This window comes from Nanorana parkeri, unplaced genomic scaffold (genome assembly GCF_000935625.1).
Source record: "Nanorana parkeri isolate BGI_ZX_2015 unplaced genomic scaffold, ASM93562v1 scaffold154, whole genome shotgun sequence".
In the NCBI taxonomy this organism is placed as follows: domain Eukaryota; kingdom Metazoa; phylum Chordata; class Amphibia; order Anura; family Dicroglossidae; genus Nanorana; species Nanorana parkeri.
In genome coordinates, this window is record NW_017306422.1 from 334,752 (window position 1) to 354,855 (window position 20,104).

At 41.3% G+C, this 20,104-nt stretch overlaps 1 protein-coding gene across 1 annotated transcript in view; it reads right to left on the minus strand.

Moving 5' to 3' along the window:
- Positions 1-13,131, minus strand: part of PM20D2 (peptidase M20 domain containing 2) — a 20,407-nt gene extending 7,276 nt beyond the window's left edge. Inside the window, exons 1-4 of the mRNA XM_018554344.1 lie at positions 12,751-13,131; positions 5,621-5,769; positions 2,772-2,914; positions 1,020-1,174 (exon numbers count right to left, since the gene is read on the minus strand). Coding sequence (XP_018409846.1) covers positions 1,020-1,174; positions 2,772-2,914; positions 5,621-5,769; positions 12,751-13,125 — 822 coding nt within the window. The 5' untranslated portion in view covers positions 13,126-13,131. The remainder of the gene's footprint in view (positions 1-1,019; positions 1,175-2,771; positions 2,915-5,620; positions 5,770-12,750) is intronic.
- Between the last annotated feature and the right edge of the window lie 6,973 nt (positions 13,132-20,104).

Below are 20,104 nucleotides of genomic sequence, written 5' to 3' on the forward strand. Positions count from 1 at the left end.
TACTCTTATTTACAGAAAAAATGGAAAGATTTTTTTTCTTTATTGATAGAAATTAAGGCAAACATTGCTTTGAGAATGATTTATCATTGATATAAACACATGGCAATAAAGAGCACTCAATAACCTTCAAAAAGTGTCTAATTTTTCGAGTTATCTGGGTGTAGCTATGAAGACAGTCTGACGTATGATTTGTGCAACCCACTGCATGAATATTTGGGGGGTGACTAGTGTGAGGTGTCTGAAGGGTAAGGGGATGGCGTCTTGGCAAGCGTTAATCAGGTGTGGGAGGATTAAACTTTTTTAGGTTTTTCTGTGTATGGTGTTATGGTAAAAAAGTAAGAAGACCAGGTCAAGAGGAGTTGAAAAATCTGTGACATTTTGAGAGATATGACTGGCGTCTTCCCAGAATAGTTAAAAGATGTTGCAGGACCAGAAAACATGTAAAATGTCTCAGTTGTCTAGTCCACATATCCACCATGGGTTCAGAATTGTCAGGAACATATGGTGACATTTTCTTCAATTGGTCTTATCATAACGTAAAATTACCATTCTGACATAAAGCATTGAAATGTCAGAAATTAAATATTTTTTTATGATATATTGTGTATTCTTTTTTAACACAACACTACAAAATAATGAAAACTTTGACATGCTCTTTTACAGGAAGAGCTTGTCGTCTGCATATAAGACAACTAATGAAATAGTTACATTATCTCTATCAATAATCACTGCAGCAAATTCTTATAGTGATCACTGAAGCAGAAGCCAATGGCAGCAGCAATTGTAGATGTATGAGGACCTTGGCATTCAAACTTACATCAGGTCCCAACAAATATGTGCAGGGGAGTGCACTGGGTAGGAACACATTGGGATGTAGTAGGTATGCACTAGAAACTTAAAAAAATAAATTCCAGCAGGACATATCTAATAAATCCTGGTCCACAAGTGTTTAAAATGAAATGAATGATCTTAGAGCATATTTCTCTGTTACCATATCAAGGATATGCTCCCATACTTACCTTACATCCAGTCGAAGCAGCTGCAGCTTTAAAACAAGCACTGGCCTTTTCTTTTAAATCAGCAAGTTCTTTGCGTGATGGTGCACGCAAGTAAAATTCTAGCTCAGTGTATGATGGAATTATGTTAGGTTTTACGCCACCATGTTTTATTATTCCTGAAAGAAGAAAGAGTCACATGTTGAAGCCACATGTCAGGATGTCATTTTGTATTAGTTAAAAAATTGGAATACTGAGTTATACAAAAAGCAATCCACTTAAATTTGGCAACATAGCTAAAGCAGTACCTGCAGCATCACAACTTGTGTTAGAGAACTAGACTTGGGCAACATAAATCCCTACCAATTTGAACCCTTGCAGATTACTACCCCTGCACTGCAAGAGTTAGTTGCTCGTTTTCGTCTAGGGACTAAAATAAAAAAAGTTATATGCACCCGAACCTCGGTGGCCAGTCAGCTGTCACAGTGCTCCCTTCAGCCTCTCTCTTCCTTTGCTGCAGTGATGATATGTCCCTCGGTCTCCTCATGTCCTATGCCCTGTTTATTGAACGTGATGGCTCAAGGGTCCTTAGACCGCTGCAGCGGAGAGACGACAGAGAGAAGCCAAGGATCGGGTGAGTATAACTTTTTTTATTTTAGTCCCTAGATGAAAAGGAGTAGTTAACCCTTGCAGTGAGTGGGATAGCCCGATTGCAAGGGGTTATACATTTTTTTTCTGAAGTTGGCCTTTAAATAAGACTTTACCTATTCTTAAAGGATGATCAATTTACCCTGATTTATATTCACTATTCAGTGCAAAGTGATCTCCCCATTACTGCTTACATTAATAAAGGCTAATAAATGTTAGACAAATAATCCCAAACCGCTCAAATCTCTCACAACACTAATTGCTTCAAGGCAATCAATATGACTGCTCACACCGGGGGGAATTTGTGAAAACTGGAGCAGACACTTCTTTCATAGCAACCAATCGGCTTCTCTCTTCAGTTTGCAAAGTTAAGCTTTGTAAATAAAACAGAGAAGCTGATTGGTTGCCATGGGCAACTTCTCCAGATTTTGTCTGCTCCAGTTTTTATGAATTCCCCTCACTTGGTGCAAGATTGCTGCATGAAAAGATCCGTGTCCTCCCAAAGCCTATAGCTGGCCATGCACTAGAAAATTTCCAAATGAACTTTCGTATGAAAGATCTTTCTTTCGACTTTCTATTATTTGACGGTCTAACTCACCGATCGATTTCGACCATAGTGACGAAAAAACTCAAAGGAGCAGGATTGAAAATTTTTCTCGAGCGAACGGAATTCTAACAGTGAATGTGGTTTTCGCACAGGAAACTCCATTCATTCCAAAATCGAATGTTGAAATCAAACGAAATTTCAATCGGCATTCATCAAGTCTCTGATGGCATTATCCGGTGGTAAAGAAAGATCTTTCGGAAATCTACTAATGCAGGTGTAGCCAAACTGAGGCCCTCCAGCTGTGGGGAAACTACAAATACTATCATGCATTTGCCTCGGTAGGTCTTGCCTGTCAGAGTCTTGCAATGCCTAATGGGACTTGTAGTTTCATCACAGCTGGAGGGAAGCAGTTTGACTACCCCTGTACTAATGTATGGCCAGCTTTAGTCTGGGTATCATTTGTATTAATAGAGTAAAGAAATGTACAATTTGTGTTAGCATTTTATAAATGTATAATATGCAGTGCCCATTTTCTGTACAGTGAAAACAAATTAGAACATATCTCTTAAACAAGTTCTCACCGTGAACTCTCCAGGTTGGTTTCATTTGCTGTCTTAACACAGACAGATTGTTGTATGCAAGAACAGCAGCATCTAAAGCATTAATTCCTTCCCATGGGTATGCAGCAGCATGAGAAGCTTTTCCATAATATTTCACAGTCACACTAGGAAATAAAAGCCAGCGCTTAGCAATTATTTCTCTTTTTTTCTCCCTTTTTTTTGCTTTAAGCTGAGCAGTACAGACATTGAAATGGCAAAAATAAACATAAGAAAACAAAACTGTGAAGCTGCGGAATGCTGAGGTCATATGTTATAACTTCATACATGTAATTCATGTGCTCACCTACCTAAAAATCCTGTTTCCTATGACATAATGTTCCACATGTGCTAAAGCAACCTTGCCCCTACATTTTAAAAATTAAAGGGTTGGTTTACCTTTCTCCCAAAAATCCCTCATGCTTTCCATCATCCCCAACACATTGCAAAGTACTCTTCAGATGTTTAAAAAGCTGTCCCTTTTCCATTGCACACCTGCAGGTCCTGCTGGCTTGTGTGCAAAAACCTCTAGGTGATTGACCCCCTCCTCCCTGGCAGGGAGGACGGGCTGGACATTAGAAGTGTGCCACTCTTGGCTCTTTTAAACTGCATCCAAGCGCGATCGGCACTCTTTCCCTCTTACAGCAGCAGCTAAGGTAGGCGGAGAAAGAGCACACGCGATTTTAAAGAGCCGACAGTGGCCATTGGGGTCACACTTCTAATGTCTGACCCATCCTGCCGTTTAGCCAGGACGGAGGGGAGTCAATCACCTAGACAAGCCTTGCAGGACCTTACAGGTATGCCATGGGAAAGGGGCACATTTTTTAACATCTGAACAGTGCTTTGCAACATGCTGGGGAGGATGGAAACCATAGGGTTTTTTGTTTGGAAAATGTGCAGAAAGGTGTACTAAACCTTTAAACACGCAGCACCCTGTAAATGAAAAATATTTACCATTGCAGTGAGCAGTAAGTCCAATCTTTGTGCTCTTGCTACAGTCACCACTAGTATCTGATACTTTTGTTATGTAGTAGAACCACACCACAAAGCGGGGACCAGCTGTCTAACACTATGAGAAGTGTAGCTGAGGCCATACCTCTCTTCAAGAGAACAAAGACTGGACTTGCCACCCACTGGACTAGTAATAGTAATGTTTCACAGGGTGCTGCTTGCTTCATATTTTTAGGGAAATATTTATACATTTCTAAAACAAAGGGTTGGGAAGAGATTTATAAACAAATCACAGGGCCATTTTTCCCGTGCAAATATATGAACAAACAAAAGTTCTTTTGTTTTTTTTCTTTACAATTGTAATTTAATGCAAATATTCTGCTTGTAATATTGAATTAAGGCAACTAGATGAAGCTGAGGAGCATACAAAAATACTTATTTCAAATGCTCCTTTTGCACCATCTAGTGGCCACAATTTGATATTACAAGCAGAACATTCAAATTTTATTATACTTGTAAAGGAAAAAAACTAAAGAATGTTCATCTGTGCATATATTAGCACAAGTCTAACGTTCACAGATATTGATAGGGCGAATGGCCCTGCAAATTGTTTATAAATTAACCCCTAAGAGTATACATAAACCTAAAAACCCAAAACATAATATATTTCAGTTCACCATGAGGATTTTTCCCCCTTTATTTTCACCTGGTAAACCTGCAAATAATAATTCCTTTCAGTGGGTGACTACGCTCACTCACGCCATGGTATCTATGGAGTAGTTGTCAACCAGGCTGGACTCCAAATATGTCTCTCTTCATCACCATTACATGGTTGGTGGGGGGATTTGAAGTTTACAAAAGGGAGATAACATTGTTTTTGCTTTCAAGTCAGCTCACAGGAAGTGAAGGACAATGCATTTCTGGAAAGATCAACAGGTATTTTCTGAAAATGTTTTTAGTCTTAAAGAAGAAAACTAATGAGGGCGCTAATAAGTTGCAATAAATTTAATTTTTGTTCCTGGGTTTAGATTTTTTTTTTAAAACCTCTGAGTTTAGAAGAAAGGTCATAGTGCTAGCATGGAGATTATCATATGGACAGGCAGATTTATATATCTTCTGGAAACTGATCAGCGACCCGTCCCCGGTTTAGCCAGCTTTGAAAATCTGTTGATAATCTTTTCTGAGAATAAATTCCATGCACCAGAAATAAGATGACCTCATTCAAAGGAAATGATTCAGAAAAGTGTTTCCTTTGCTCCAGTTCAAAAATGCCAATATGAAAAGCTGCAGACAGTTGAAATGCTCATGTTTTTATAAGCGCTTGTTCACACCAAATGCAGACCATATCTGCATGAGTTTCTGCACACGCAGTGCAGTGTGTTATACTGCATTTTTTGCCGCGTTTTTGATGCGTTCCGGCCGTTTTTTGTTTTAGTTTAAAATGGGCTTTTAGTGCGTTCCAGGGTGTTTGCATGCGTTCCAGAGCATTCCAGAGCAGCAGTTTTTTTACATGCTCTGGAACTGAACGCTGCGGTGTGAACTAGAGCCCAAAATACCATTGGAATACATCGGACGCAGTTTTGAACCAGTCTGTAACTGCTCTGCTCCTGGAACGCGCTTGGTGTGAACAAGCCCTAAAGATTGCTGGATGTGTTTCTGCATACATCATCCATCTAAAGAAAGAAGGAAGATTGAAGGAAAATGCAATCGTCCAAAAAATTAGCTACATCAGGGCTAGTATCATTTGTAGTATACTTTGGAATACCACCATGAATGATCACAATTCTTCTTAATATTTCCCCAAAAGACTGATCAATATAATCATGCACTTTGAAATCACTCATACATGAATAAAGACCTCTTGCTATTTTTGCTTTACTCACTCATGTACGGCAACATCAGGCAGATAGGCTGCATCATCCTGGGCAGGGTGTGCCATGAAAACTATGTCTATATCTTCAAAGGCTCCAGCCTTTATGAGGTCAATTTTACCTCCACCTTCTTCCTCCGCTGGTGTTCCCAATACTGTAATCTAGGAAAAGAAAGGTGAAGAACATTTGGTTTTCATATATGTGACATTACAGATTCATCTAGGATGCTAGTTATATATTCATAGCATAACTTCACCTTTAGTCAGTTATCCTTTAACCCTTTCAGTGTCAAGGCATTTTTTAACACGTTATAATTTACATTGTAGGCTTGAAAATTACTTAAAACCCCTGAGAGTTATATATTTCCTGAAAGCACAGACCCTGTTGAATAAAATGGTGGCAAATGCAAAATGTTATGCTGCATGATATTACGGCAACTCCTTATTAAACCCAAAATTTAAGTAAAAACAACAAAAGTTAATTTTGGTGCCCATTTTTTTGCATTTTAAAATTTATTTGACTTTATTTATTTTTTTAAACTTTTGTCTTAGTTTATTGCTATCACATAGGGGGGGGGGGGGGACATATTAGGGGGTGACAAGTACTCTTTAAGGTGATATTAGGGGTCTATTAGACCCCAGTATCAGCTCTCCACTGCAAAGAAAATATTCAAGATCTGAATGCACTGTGTGATTGGGCATCTATTTGGCAAATGAGCAAATTGAACCATGCTTTATAGGGTTTTTTTGCCTTCCTCTGGATCAACAGGGGTAACTGTGGGCATAGCATTCTGTTTGGGCTTTTCTTCTTTTTATCTCTATAGGTTGAACTTGATGGACTTGTGTCTTTTTCAACCTGACTATCTTACTATGTAACTGAGCGCAGATCGCACTTGAATAGCTTCTTACCTGGCTTCTCTAGTCAGCCAATGACAGATGAGAAACCGGAAGTGATGCAATCAGCATGGCTTCGGCTCCATTCACAGGGAAGGAAATCGGCTAATGGATGTTCGCTAGTCTCTCTCCCCTCTACCCACCAACACCCGTGATGCCATTCCTGGGCCCACAGAAGGGGCAGTAGAGTTCGAAGCATCTGAGCAGAGAGCAGCTGGGAGTCTGCTTAGAGGGTTCCGCTGCCAGCGACATATGCCTTAAGCCGCTGGCAGTGAAAGGGTTAAAGGTACACTGTGTTTAGAGATTAATAGAGGCTGGCATTGCTGAACTGTCCTTTGAGAATTTTAGTTCCCTGAAACTTTGACTTCAATGAAGCTCCAATAAAGCTGAGGTCGTTGACTCGGAATATGTATAGAGATGCATAGATCTGGCACTCATTTATCTATAGCATGCTTGTTCTAGGACAGTATTGGAGACATACCAAAGTCAGGCACAGCCGGGCATCTATTATTTTCAGGAAGCCTCGACAGCAGCCTCCATAACTCTTTCATGACAGAGTTGTGGAGACTGTTTGAGCAGCAGTGATGTTGGAGCACACACACACACCTAGCACTATCATGGCAGGAGGGTAAACACTGCAAGTACACTGCATATTTTTCATGTGGGTGTGCTCCCTGGTAACGATGGAGCATGGAGCTGGCTTCCCGGCCAATCAGGAAGCCGGGCCACATGTAATGACTCGCCACCCTGCTTCCTGATACCGGAAGTTCCCGTATCGGGTGCAATTGGGCGAGTATGAGTACACACCCAAATACTTAGTATTGGCACCTATACCGATTCTAGTATCGGCATCGGTGCATCCCTAGTTTATTATGAACCCAAAGGTGTTATACACACTTTGAAAGTGTTTGATTTCCTCCAGTTCAAAAACTGAATATAGGAAAAGTAAAGCAACACTTGTGGATGTGTTCCGTCCGCCAGGTAAACAGACGATCAAGCACCATCCTGTGCTTGGTCGTCTGTATTGGGGCAGGGGAGACAACAGTGGTCTAAGGGACTCCTGATGTCTCCATAAGAAGAACCTGCCACCTGCCAATCCTATCACAAATGGGCCTGCTAGCCGCCTTTGTGGTAGCAATAAAGTTAAGTGACAAAAAGTAATTTAAAAAGTGCTTAAAAAAGTAAAGAATAATACAATGTTTTAAAAAATTTAATAGCAACTACACTGCCCCCTGCCATCTGCATGTGAATGCAATGTATGCATATGGCTTGCATGTTTACAAAAGCAGCAATTGTGCACACATGTTAGGTGCCGCTGCAAATGTTGGGGTGAGAGCAATAATTCTAGGGTCATAATCCGCTACCGCTAAAGTGATGAGCAGTAAACTGATGAACATCACCTATGGACAATTTTGATTACCATAGTTTTTCACCACTGCAGGGTGTGCACAATTTTAAGGCTTGACATGTTTGCTATCTACTCAACATTACCCCATCTTTTATATTTTCAAAAAAATTGGGTATATTGTGTTTGTGTGCACTTACATTCACTTTAGTGTATTTTGTTCCTAAGAATATCGATTTAATAAACATACAAATATCAATATTATACAAATATTGTACGACATAAAAATGCAGCTACCAATTTTATATTCTACAGGGCCTCTGCTTTCAGAAAATATATACAGTGGTACCTCGGTACAACCGAATCAAATATTGTATGTGCTAAAAAGCACACAAAAAAGCTTCACAGCAAGTGTGCACTGTGGGGAAGATGGCCACGGTCGTGTCCCTCACCTGATGCGGAGTTCGCGAACGGTAACAAAATGTTGCCAAACTTTCTGTTCGCAAAACCGAATTGTTCGCAAACAGAAGCGTTCGTGAACCAAGGTATTACTGTAATTGTTGGGTGGGGGATTGAAGTCATTTGCTTTCCAAAAATTAAAATTTTAACATGTGTGACAACTGAAAAAAAATGCTCCAGTCTTGAGATGGTTAAGGAACAAGTTTAACAGTGTATTAATGATTACATGGTTGTATGTATTTGTGTCTTTTATATGGACCTAGAGATCAGCACTGCTAGTATAAAATATTGTTAATTATTACAGTTTAATCTTCTGTTAGTATAATGACTCCAGCACATGACAGTGGTAAAATATATTTTTTTAAAGATTAAACTTTTATTAGACAGTTTTTTGGGGGTTTTTCCAAAACAGTCAAGACATACAGGTCATGTACCATAGACAAGTAACAATGTGCTGAAGGTAGTGACAACTAAGTCTGTCTCGTCAGTATGACCCTGAAAACCCTGAAATATAAATAAGTACAGCATGAGCAGGATGGTCAACATTACATCATGGCGGACGTGTTGGGAGACAACAACAGTGATCATAACAACCCAAATATTGACAGCACATTTAAGGATAAAGGGGTATATTTGTCAGTGAATATGACATTCACCAACCATTTACTACAGGTAAATCTTCCTGGTATATGTATTTTAAATGACAACGATTGATTCGCCACCAGTGAATGTTTTGTTAAAATCACATTCACTGCTTTATAAATATGCCCCGAAGTCTCTTGTCTGCTTGTGAGTTTTATTTATCTTGGACTTTAGTCTTTGCGTTGCATGGGCTCTAAACACTCACAGCCTCTTACACTGTGCCCTACCTATTCACACCACACTGCTGTAAAGCACCTCATGTTACCATTTGGATAGATTTTGAGACATTTTAATTACGTTTAAAAAGTAAACAGTGCCTTGCAGTATAACCATGAAATGCACCGCCCCTCACCACCCATATACAAGCCCCTACGCTAAAATGACCTGTTTTAGTGTTCCGGCTGGTGTGAATAAGCCCTTAAAGTCATTTTCAGGCCTCAGTAACAAAAATAACTATTGCTAAAATTATTATACTTGCAACTCATGGCATATTACTGTGATCTATAAGATGTAGAAAGTTTTCAATCAGAGATGAAAGAATGTGATGTATGTAGAGTATTTGACACCATGGGAAGATAATTTTTTAAACCCCTTGTCTTCACTGTGCAACAATTATATCAGTAATAATTTTGAAATCAATTTTTATAACAGAAAAGAAACGCAAACAGTAAAAACTGTGGTATATCCTAATATTAGTGGTCAGCATAGAAGTGACTCCTTCCATCAGTGGTCAGCATAGAAGTGACTCCTTCCATCAGTGGTCAGCATAAAAATTACTCCTTACATCAGTGGTCAGCATAGAAATGACTCCTTACATCAGTGGTCAGCATAGAAGTGACTCCTTACATCAGTGGTCAGCATAGAAGTGACTCCTTACATCAGTGGTCAGCATAGAAATTACTCCTTCCATCAGTGGTCAGCATAGAAGTTACTCCTTCCATCAGTGGCCAGCATAGAAGTGACTCCTTCCATCAGTGGTCAGCATAGAAGTGACTCCTTCCATCAGTGGTCAGCATAGAAGTGACTCCTTACATCAGTGGTCAGCATAGAAGTGACTCCTTACATCAGTGGTCAGCATAGAAGTGACTCCTTACATCAGTGGTCAGCATAGAAGTGACTCCTTACATCAGTGGTCAGCATAGAAGTGACTCCTTACATCAGTGGTCAGCATAGAAGTGACTCCTTACATCAGTGGTCAGCATAGAAGTGACTCCTTATATTAGTGGTCAGCATAGAAGTGACTCCTTACATTAGTGGTCAGCTCTAGGTGACTCCATATTTTAGTGCTCAATGTAGAGGTTACCCATTATATTAGTGGTCAGTCTAGAAGTGACTCCTTACCTTCATGGTCAGCATAGAAGTAACACCATACATTGGTGGTCAGTTGAAAATGTTCATCTTAAATTAGTGGTCAGTATAGAAGTGAGCCCAAACATCGGTGAATAATTGTCCTATTACATTGGTGGCCAGTGTAGAAGTACTTCCTAACATTAGTAGTCAGTATAAAAGTTACCTCTTACACAAGTGGTCAGCATAGTATTGACCCCTTACATTGATGGTCTGTGTAGAAGTGACCCCCTTGCATTGGTGGCCAGTGTAGAAGTGACCCCATACATTGGTTGTCCATGTAGAATTGACTGCTTACATTGGTGGTCAGCGTAAAAGTTACCCCATGGGTCATCAGCAGACAAGTTACCCCTTACATTGGTGATCAGTGTAGAAATAACCCCATACATTGGTGTTATACTGTCCCCTTACATAGGTGATCAGTGTAAGGCCTCATGGACACTACATTGAAAAAACATGAGTTCAGATGCCAGCTAGTGTGCATGAGCCCTAAAAGTGACTCATGCACACGGGTTGCCTGCATTTAAACACAAGAGAAGATATCTGGTAAGTATAAACAACTTTATGCGTCCCGCATGATTATTTCCTATGTTTAGTTGTTCCTGGGCTTGGTGGTCAGTGTAGAGGTGCCCCCTTACATTGGTGGTCAATGTAGAGGTGCCCCCTTACATTGGTGGTCAGTGTAGAGGTGCCCCCTTACATTGGTGGTCAGTGTAGAAGTGCCCCCTTACATTGGTGGTCAGAGTAGAGGTGCGCCCTTACATTGGTGGTCAGTGTAGAGGTGCCCCCTTACATTGGTGGTCAGTGGAAAATCATCCCCTAACACTGGTAGTCAGTGTGGGCAGGAAATCAACATGCTCATTGCTTAAGGAACCCCTAACAACTTTAGGAGGAACCCTGGTTCACAAAGGCTGGTACAATCTGCTCTTTTTAATCCTTGATTCAGCTGTGAATTCCTTTTTGCCAATTTAATTTTTTTTAGATCAGGGTTTCTCAAACTTCTTTCAGCCATGGCATCTTTTAAAAGTATGCAAAATGAAATTGATTGAACTGGGTGAATGGGGGAGGTGTCATGCGTGACGCTGACCAGACGTGAGTAAGGGGAACGCCGAGAAGAAAGCCGACGGAGCGGCATGAGAGAGCTGTAGCGTTACTATCCTAAACAGACCCCCTAGAGAGATTAGTAAGAAAAGCCAAAAGAAGAAAAATGGAGCTAAAAGCGAGGGAGCTGGATCCCTGAAAAGATATCTTACAGCGGAGAAGATACGGCCTAAACACAATCTAGATGAAAGGTTCCAGCGGCTGGATACTTCAGATATGCTGCCTTCACACTCAAGCTCGCCGACACAAGGTTCAGCTGGAATGCCATGTGAATTAGACCCAGCTGTATTGATCTCGAGGGAGACAAGTGTTGAAACAGGAGAGGACTCGCAAGATCTGCCTACTAAAGCAGACATGGCCCAAATGCTGCAAGCAATGGAAAGATCAATAAAGCAAGAGCTTAAAGGTATGAGAACAGATCTAACATGTTTATTGAAGCGAGTTGAAGAGATGGAGGGAAATATGGAACAGCAAAACAAAGCTATTAAGGATATGCAAAAGACACATAAATCAAATGTGCAATACATGAATCAGCTGTAGATCCTCAAATCATCTCTGAAATCATACTGCACTGTCCTTCCTTCTGGAGGGTGGCTACTTTTGTTCACCATGTTGTAAAGTAGTCACCACTCCAAACTCGCTCCCATGATGGACTACAATCTCAATACAAATTAGTAAACTAAATATGACATTGTTGTCCATGATGGCAGCGAACATGAAGCTGAGGCTACCTTACACACACACAGGGACCCCGGGGAACAAAAGTAGTCACCCTCCAGAAGGAAGGACAGTGCCAGCACCAATTCAGAGATGATTTGAGCATCCACAGCTGAGTGATACACACATAGGAGGCAATTTATCATTGTTGCACCATCAGTGTCTTTTAAACTGTCGCATCCCTGATTTCTAGTGCATAAGCGACAGATTTATTTTCCATGTTCTTCATGGATCCATTATCTTCATAAGGAGAACTGTCTCTATTGTCCTGCCCTCTAAACTGTGGCCAGTTTGCTGGGAACCTCCTGGATGACAGTTGAATAGCCCTAAGGCACTCATCTGACTTTAGGAAGTGAAAGTGAGTTATCTTTGCAACACTTTGAGAAGTATTCTGAAGCTCTTCTAGGAAGTGTGATAGTTTGGAGGTCTTCATGTTCATCAATTCCCCCCATAGGATACATTTTTGTCAATAGTCAAGGTACTTGGATGCATCTTTAAGATTGAGCTCCAGCGTTTAGTATCACTTTGACCCTTGGTCCTTTGTGCCAGTTTATTTCTAGACTAGCACAGTGCATACGAGCATACTTGTGCTGCAAAAACACGAATCATAGGTTCGTACATAGCTGATGAAATCTCACCTTGACCTGAGGCATGGGTGACACACTCTCCAGAGCCCCCCTGAGCCCCAGCGCTGCGGCTGCCCCCACTTCAGCGATTAGATTGTGCCCGCAGGCGTGCCCCAGCTCGGGCAGGGCGTCGTACTCGCACAGGAAAGCCACATGCAGGCAGGTGCCGGGCGCAGAGCTCCACTCTGCCCGGAACGCCGTGCCCAGCTGGTAATGCGGCTGCACCTGCCATGATCTGCTGGAGAAGAAGCTGGTGAGGACACGATGGGCGCTGTGCTCCTTATAGGCCAGCTCCGGCTCTCTCCATATGTCCTGGCTCAGCTCGTACAGATGCGCCTGCTCTTGTTCTATGATGTCGCTTGCTTGCTGCTTACATTTCTCCAACATGTGCACGCTGCCAGGACCGCTATCCGCCGTGCACAGCTCCTTGCCAGGTCCCATGTCACCCGCAGGCTACAAGTTCAAGTTGTGATCTGACACAAGACGCTCCCCGCTAACAGTTATGTGCGAGCTCTCACCCTGGCATCAATCATGATACCTGGAAACCAACTCTGGATTGCAGCCTACGGGGATCTTCCCCCTGAGGAGTTCTGGGAGAGGTAGTCCGCGGCTTCGTTACAGGCAGGGAGATTCTGCTTAGAGCGGCCTGGCAGAAGACTGCACTTCCCAGAATCCCTCGCGGCTTGTTTTTCAGAGACCGTGAAAGGGGTACATGTTAGGGTGGCCCAGAATAGAGTTGTCATCCTCAGCTATTTATACTGGGGACAGTAAGCTGTGATTTTCGAAGCAAACATATAGAAAGATGTGTAATCATTTATGAATACAGAGAATTATTATTGTTACCTGCAGATTTTTTTAAAATATATTTTCCCATAGCTTTTCACATCGTTAAAGTGACACTAGACTCCGGAGATAAATCTTAAAAATGCATGCACATTCCTTAACTATCAACAAAAATGTATCTAATTTGTGTATTACTCGGCTGTAGATCCTCAAATCATCTCCGAATTCATGCTGATACTGTCCTTCCTTCTGGAGGGTGGCTACTTTTGTTCTCCATGATCCCTGTGTGTGTTGTAAAGTAGCCACCGCTCCAAGCTCACTCCCATGATGGACTGCAATCTCATGTTTAGTTTACATTGAGGTTGTAGTGCATCACGGGAGTGTGCTTGGAGTAGCGACTACTTTACAACACACATACAGGGACCATGGGTAACAAAAGCAGCCACCCTCCAGAAGGAAGGACGGTGTCAGCACCAATTCAGAGATGATTTGAGGATCTACAGCCGAGCGATACACAAATAAGATACATTTTTGGTAATCGTTAAGGTACCTGAATCAGGGGCGTCCCGAGGCTGGGTGACACCCGGAGCGGTAACCAAGTGTCACCCCGCCGAGACGTCACTGCGCATGCACGTGACGTCACCACGCGCACGCGCGGCAGTATTCTGATACCTGCCGGCGGCCATCTTGGTGATGGACGCCGGCAGAGAGAGGAGGGGACAGTCGCCCGGCGGGATAAGGTATGCCGCCTGGTCCCCTCCTCTCTCCTGATACTGTCGGGCGTTTGGTCCATGACCGAGCGCCCGACTTTTCTGAGGGGGGTGACACCAAAATGACTGAGTCATTTTGGTGTCACCCCTCCAATGGTGTCACCCGGGTGCGGGCCGCACCCCCCTTGTGACGCCACTGACCTGAATGCATTTTTAAGGTTTAACTTCTAAGTTTAGTGTCACTTTAAAGATACTTATTAATATTCTACCAATGTAGTTGATTTCTAAAGGCTCATGCACATGAGCGCGGTGTAGCAGATTTTAGATCTCTACGCTTTTTTTTAATCTTAAATGCCTCTGAACACAGTCCTATAATAGCCAATATGCACACCATGGAGTTTACATTGGTCATCTAGACTAGCATTCAGGTACTTGAAAAAATATAATAAAATGCCCCAAATTTGCGTGCGTAGGGGATCGTACGCGCATAAGTTTATTCTAGTGGCAAGAATAAATAAAAATGGACCTTCTCTCTCTTTTTTCACCCACCTATCTCCCTGCCTCCACTGATTTCCAGTGTAAGGGGGTACTTTTTTCTTTTCAATATTGTTATTTATTTGCGCATAATATACAAGATAACAATGAACAAACAAGAGAAGCAATATCATAAAGGGTTAAGGATAAAGTACTTTTTCCAGTGGTACAGGCACATAGACATTGCAGTAGACAAAGTAAAGGCATTTAATACTTTTAAGGTGCAATTAAAGTCAAATAAAACTAAACACCAAACAAAAAGGAGAGGGAGAAAAAAGAAAGGGGGGCAAGGGTGGGGACAGGACTAAAATACCTCTCACAGGAAATAGAAGAAAAAGGGAGTAGAAAGAAGAGAGGAAGAAAAATATAAGGCAAAAGTAGAGCATGAAAAAGGAAAGAGCAGAGAAGCCAGAGAGGAGAGAAAAGAGAATAGAAGAGAAGTAGAGGAAGAGAGAAAAAAAATGCATACCGAGGTTCAGGACCGATCTGTTACTTGCATTGCATGATTAACACAGAAAACTAAAGAACTAGCAACCGACTCTCTAAGTCAGGGGGTAGACGCCACGAAATCCAAGGATCCAAAACTTTATTAAATTTCATCAGTGAGCGAGCCCAGTAGTTTAGCAGAAAGTTTCTCATTGAAAAACACCGTATGGACTCGAGATTTCACTTCAGTGAAGTGCAAAGTTCCAGTGTAAAGAGGTACTTTTACGGTGAGCACCAATGTAAAGGAACACTTTTCCACTGACCTCCAGTGTACAAGAAGCACTATACTACTGACAACCAGCTATCAAAAAGGGCCTTTCTACAATGACCACCGATGTAAAGGCACGCAAAAATGTTTGCTGTCTATATATCTGCTCTGAGTGTGACATACAGCACCATATTCCTTTATTATCATATCTACAACTTAAATACAAAATAGAGAAAGAAAGCAGTTGGGTTTTTTTTGGCACCTAATGATAAGTCCAAGAGACAAAACGATTGTATATATCATAAAATATATTGTTTATTTATACAAAAGATTAACAAGTAAATATATTTAAAAATGCACAAAATACATAAACAATGAAGAGGATCTCCTAACAGCCATCAACTTCCAACATAGAGGTTATAATAAACATGATCATAAGATTTTATGACATGATTGGAGCCTAGTCTATGTAGTAAGGTAATACCATATATAATATGGACAATTAGATTAGGAAAAAACGTTCAGTTCTTTAAACAATATTACATATAACCTCAAGTGGAACCATATACATGGGTGGCTAATGCGACGATCGCAATACTCTCAAAGTGTTTCGCGCCACACGGCGCTTCTTCAGGAGAAGGAGGTAGTCTAAGGATCATATAAAAAAGCAGTATGAGTGCTACAACATCAATCGTAATAGATAATATAGTATAATTGCAGTGAAATGCCAATCAACCTTACCCCCTCGGTGCGAAATCATCAGAAGCATAAATCGAGACGTGGGGCAGGTCGGGGAGAAGCAACTAGTCCCAGGGTGGAGGAGAACAAAAAAACAGACAGGGGCTGCCCATAAGAGGGATGGTTAGAAAAATATTGGAGGAAAAACTCTCATGCCCAAAATAGGTCCATCTACGGTAAACCATACAGATAAACAAAGTGTCGCAATAATAATATAGCCCACCGCATCACAAGAACGACCTCTCCCCCAGTATCAATCAGGTAATACTCGCTAAGTCATATAATACCCAAAAACTGACTGAAAAATTAAAGATTGTCTAAAGCTATAAAGATTATTATAATTATTAAGTCTCTTAATTCATGTCCATGAACAGTTTAAAAATAGTATATAGAAAATACATGACAGTTAGACATATGCATGTATGGTAAGCAGCCAGGTGGGTGTGCAAAAATAATACTGCTTGCTGCTCTTGTTTACTCATATCTACAACTTACTGATCATGCTAATATACACAGGGTTATTCACAAAAGGGTGAAGAGTTTGGAGAAGGCAGGAGAAGTGAACAATCTAGGCCAACATAGCAGAACTGGAAAGTGAACTAAATTGAGAATGTTTCCAAATCAGCTATTTTGGCCTAGATTGTTCACTTCTCCTGCCTTCTCCAAACTCTTCACCCTTTTGTGAATAGCCCTGACAATGATTTGTACATACTGTATAATAACTTTTATCAGGGGTTCCCTGAGACTGGAAATGTATTTCAAGGGTTCCTCCATGGTACCAAGGATGAAAACAGCTGCATTAGATCATTGCTCTCTGATCTAATGTCTATGAGCATCTCAAGCCAGTGTTGCAGGTGTATGCTGCATGTCCAATCCTTCCACCTCTATAAGCCAGAAAAAGTATAAGTGTAAAGTTTATAAGTAAATTACAGTAGTTTCCAGCAATGGACAATTTGAGAGACTTCTCACTGCAATGAGAACCATGGGCCATAGGTGGGTAGATCTTTTGTTCTAAACAAAAGATCTACCCACCTACGGCCTCAATAATATATTGTGGTACAAACATATACTGAATAAAATGATGTCGCTTATTAATACTGCTGCAGCCCTATATCCTATAAAAGGAGTGGAATTCCATTTCATTCCATGTTTTCACATGTGGTGTGTGGTTTTAAACAAGAATATGAGATGTCCAGGGATTTTGTACATGTACAACAACACTTTCATAGCTTTAGCAGTAAAAATGCTGGGAGGGGTTGGAAAATTTTACTCGGCGATCCATATACATTTAAGACAATTCTACTCAGTTGTACAGTTTGTAAAATCTCTTCTTGTAAAATTGGGAGATATTATATTTGTTTGAAAAAAAGTGGGATAGATGCAGTATACTGCTGAAAAAGGTGCTGCAAACACAGCATCCAACTGAAAAGGAGCACAGGGATGTGTTTGTGAGTAGGTAACCTATGCTTGGCATGCAATTATTGTGCAATACATCTGTTTTCTATCTTCACCATACTCCTTTGTTTTTGTGAAACAATAGACAATAATGGAAACGACCAAATGCTATTATCCCTTATTCCACATATGTCAATTACAAGGCCCACGGGCCAGAACCGGCCCGCCACAAGATTTTATTAGGCCCTCCAGTCCCGAGCTTGGTACCGCGGCAAGCAGGATAATTTTTTTTTTCTAGCCTGCGCATAGATAGAAAAAACAAATAGCAGTAATTCAGCCGGCCGCCCTCTGAGGACCCCGTACCTTCCCTTCTCAGCCGCACATTTAATTTAATGGGCAGGGACTGCTGACACTCGTAGTGCCCTTACACACAGGACTGTCATATAATGGACAGGGACTGCTGACACTTGTAGTGCCCTCACACACAGGACAGTCATATCATCATTATATGACAGTCCTGGTGTCCTGTGTGTGAGGGCACTACAAGTGTCAGCAGTCTCTGTACAGAATAGGGACTGCTGACACTTGTAGTGCCCTCACACACAGGACACCAGGAGTATCATATAATGATTAGTGGGCCTGAGCTTTGTACTGTGGCAAGCAGCAGGGTTATTTTTTTTTCTTCTTTATGCCTGGCTCCTGATTTTATTCACAACCCTAAGGTATGGCCCTTAGTACGTTTGGATTTGACACCCCTGCCTTAGGCCCCATTCACACTGAGCGATTTTTGCAGCGATATCGCTCATATTTCCACACGATATCGCTCTATGTAGCTTCTCCAATCCAATTTCAATAGAGCTGTTCACATCTCGTCGCTCAATATCGCTTGTAGCTCGTCGCTCCTACATGACCCTTTTTTCAAGCGATTTTGCTCCTGATTGCATACAGCCCAACAGGAAAAAGTTGCGCGATGTCGCGCAACGTTGTGCAATATCGCTCAAATAAAATTGCGCGGATAGTCGCACGATTTTCAGGTCGCTCAGTGTGAATGGGGCCTTAGTCTAAAGAATGTTTGCTTTTGGCCATTTCTCAAAAATACTATCATACGAAGGGAACAAAAGCACTTTTTTAAGAACAACCATCACACCTAAAGAACACACATCAAAATTATATTAAACACATTGTAATAACTGAGAAAGACTTTGCTTCATGTATCTTGTTGTTCTGCTAAGTATCTCTGTGTGTAATATGGCTGTGCAAAGTACAAAGTTCGTCCCTTAGGGGGAAAAAAAACCCTTTCAGCTTTGCCTGAAGGTTTTACTACTTCAGAATTTTCCGGCGCTCTAAACAACATGTGTGGGGCCATGGGCAGGGATTTTAAAGGTAAACTCTAGTAAATGTTTACAAGAAAAGATACAACATTTATAATCAACACATAAGCCTTTTTTTTTTATTGGAAGTAAATCTTTCAGTGGCCTGTGCAATTTAAAGTGAGAAAATACGAACGAAAATGCATAAAGCAGATTTAATCTTTATTAAAAGTCGTATGTCAAAATAATCAGTAAATATACTGTATGTAGCTGGAATTAAAGTAGAACCCCAGCCAAAATGTTTTTCTTTTAGAATTTTGGACAGAGGAAGGGTAAAACCTGTCAGATATGTGATCAGTGGATGTTGAGTCCCATTTAATCCTTTCGATGCCAAGGCCTTTTTTTCCACACATGTTATCATCTACATTTTAGGCCTGAAAATTACTTAAAACCCCCAAACATTATGAGGGCTATTCACTAAGCTGCCGGAGGCAGCCGAATGAATAACCAAGCCGAAGTGAAGTGAGCTGAAACCTATTTGGATATTCACTGCAGCCCTGTATGCCTATTTTGAGCCGTATATCACTTCAAGTCCCTTCGGCTCGGCCGAACAGCCTCAGCACGTTCGGCCGAACTGAAGGGAAAAGCACGTTTGCCTCAGCCGATGCAACATTTGGATCAGCTGAGGCCAAAGTTTGGCAGTTCAGTCCCTGCTGTTTACCCCTATTCTCCAAGGGGCCGAACAGCAGAGAGTGACTTGCCGAACAGTCGGCTCTTCATTCGGCTTGGTCATTCTGCTTTGCTCAGAGGTAGTGATGCAGAGTTAAAAATTTAAATCTAAACAAACAAAAAAAAATCCAGCGTGGGGTCCCCTTCCCAAATTTAGGTCTGGTAGGAATGTTAGGGGTGTCCCGATGTCCAAAAAAAAAAATTAAGGGTCTGGTATAGAATTTTAGGTGGACCCTTTTTTTTAGGGATGCACCGATGCCACTTTTTTAAGACAGAGTACGAGTACCGATACTTTTGATCAAGTACTCGCAGATACCAATTACCGATACTTTTTCTTAAAGGGACAGGTCAAATTTTTTCTAAAGCAATACAAACTAATGCTTTAAGGTCACTTTCTTAATATTATGATTCATGAGATGACGAGGGAGCATGATGCCGGCTTCCCGGGCCAATCAGAATGCCGGGCGCTGCGT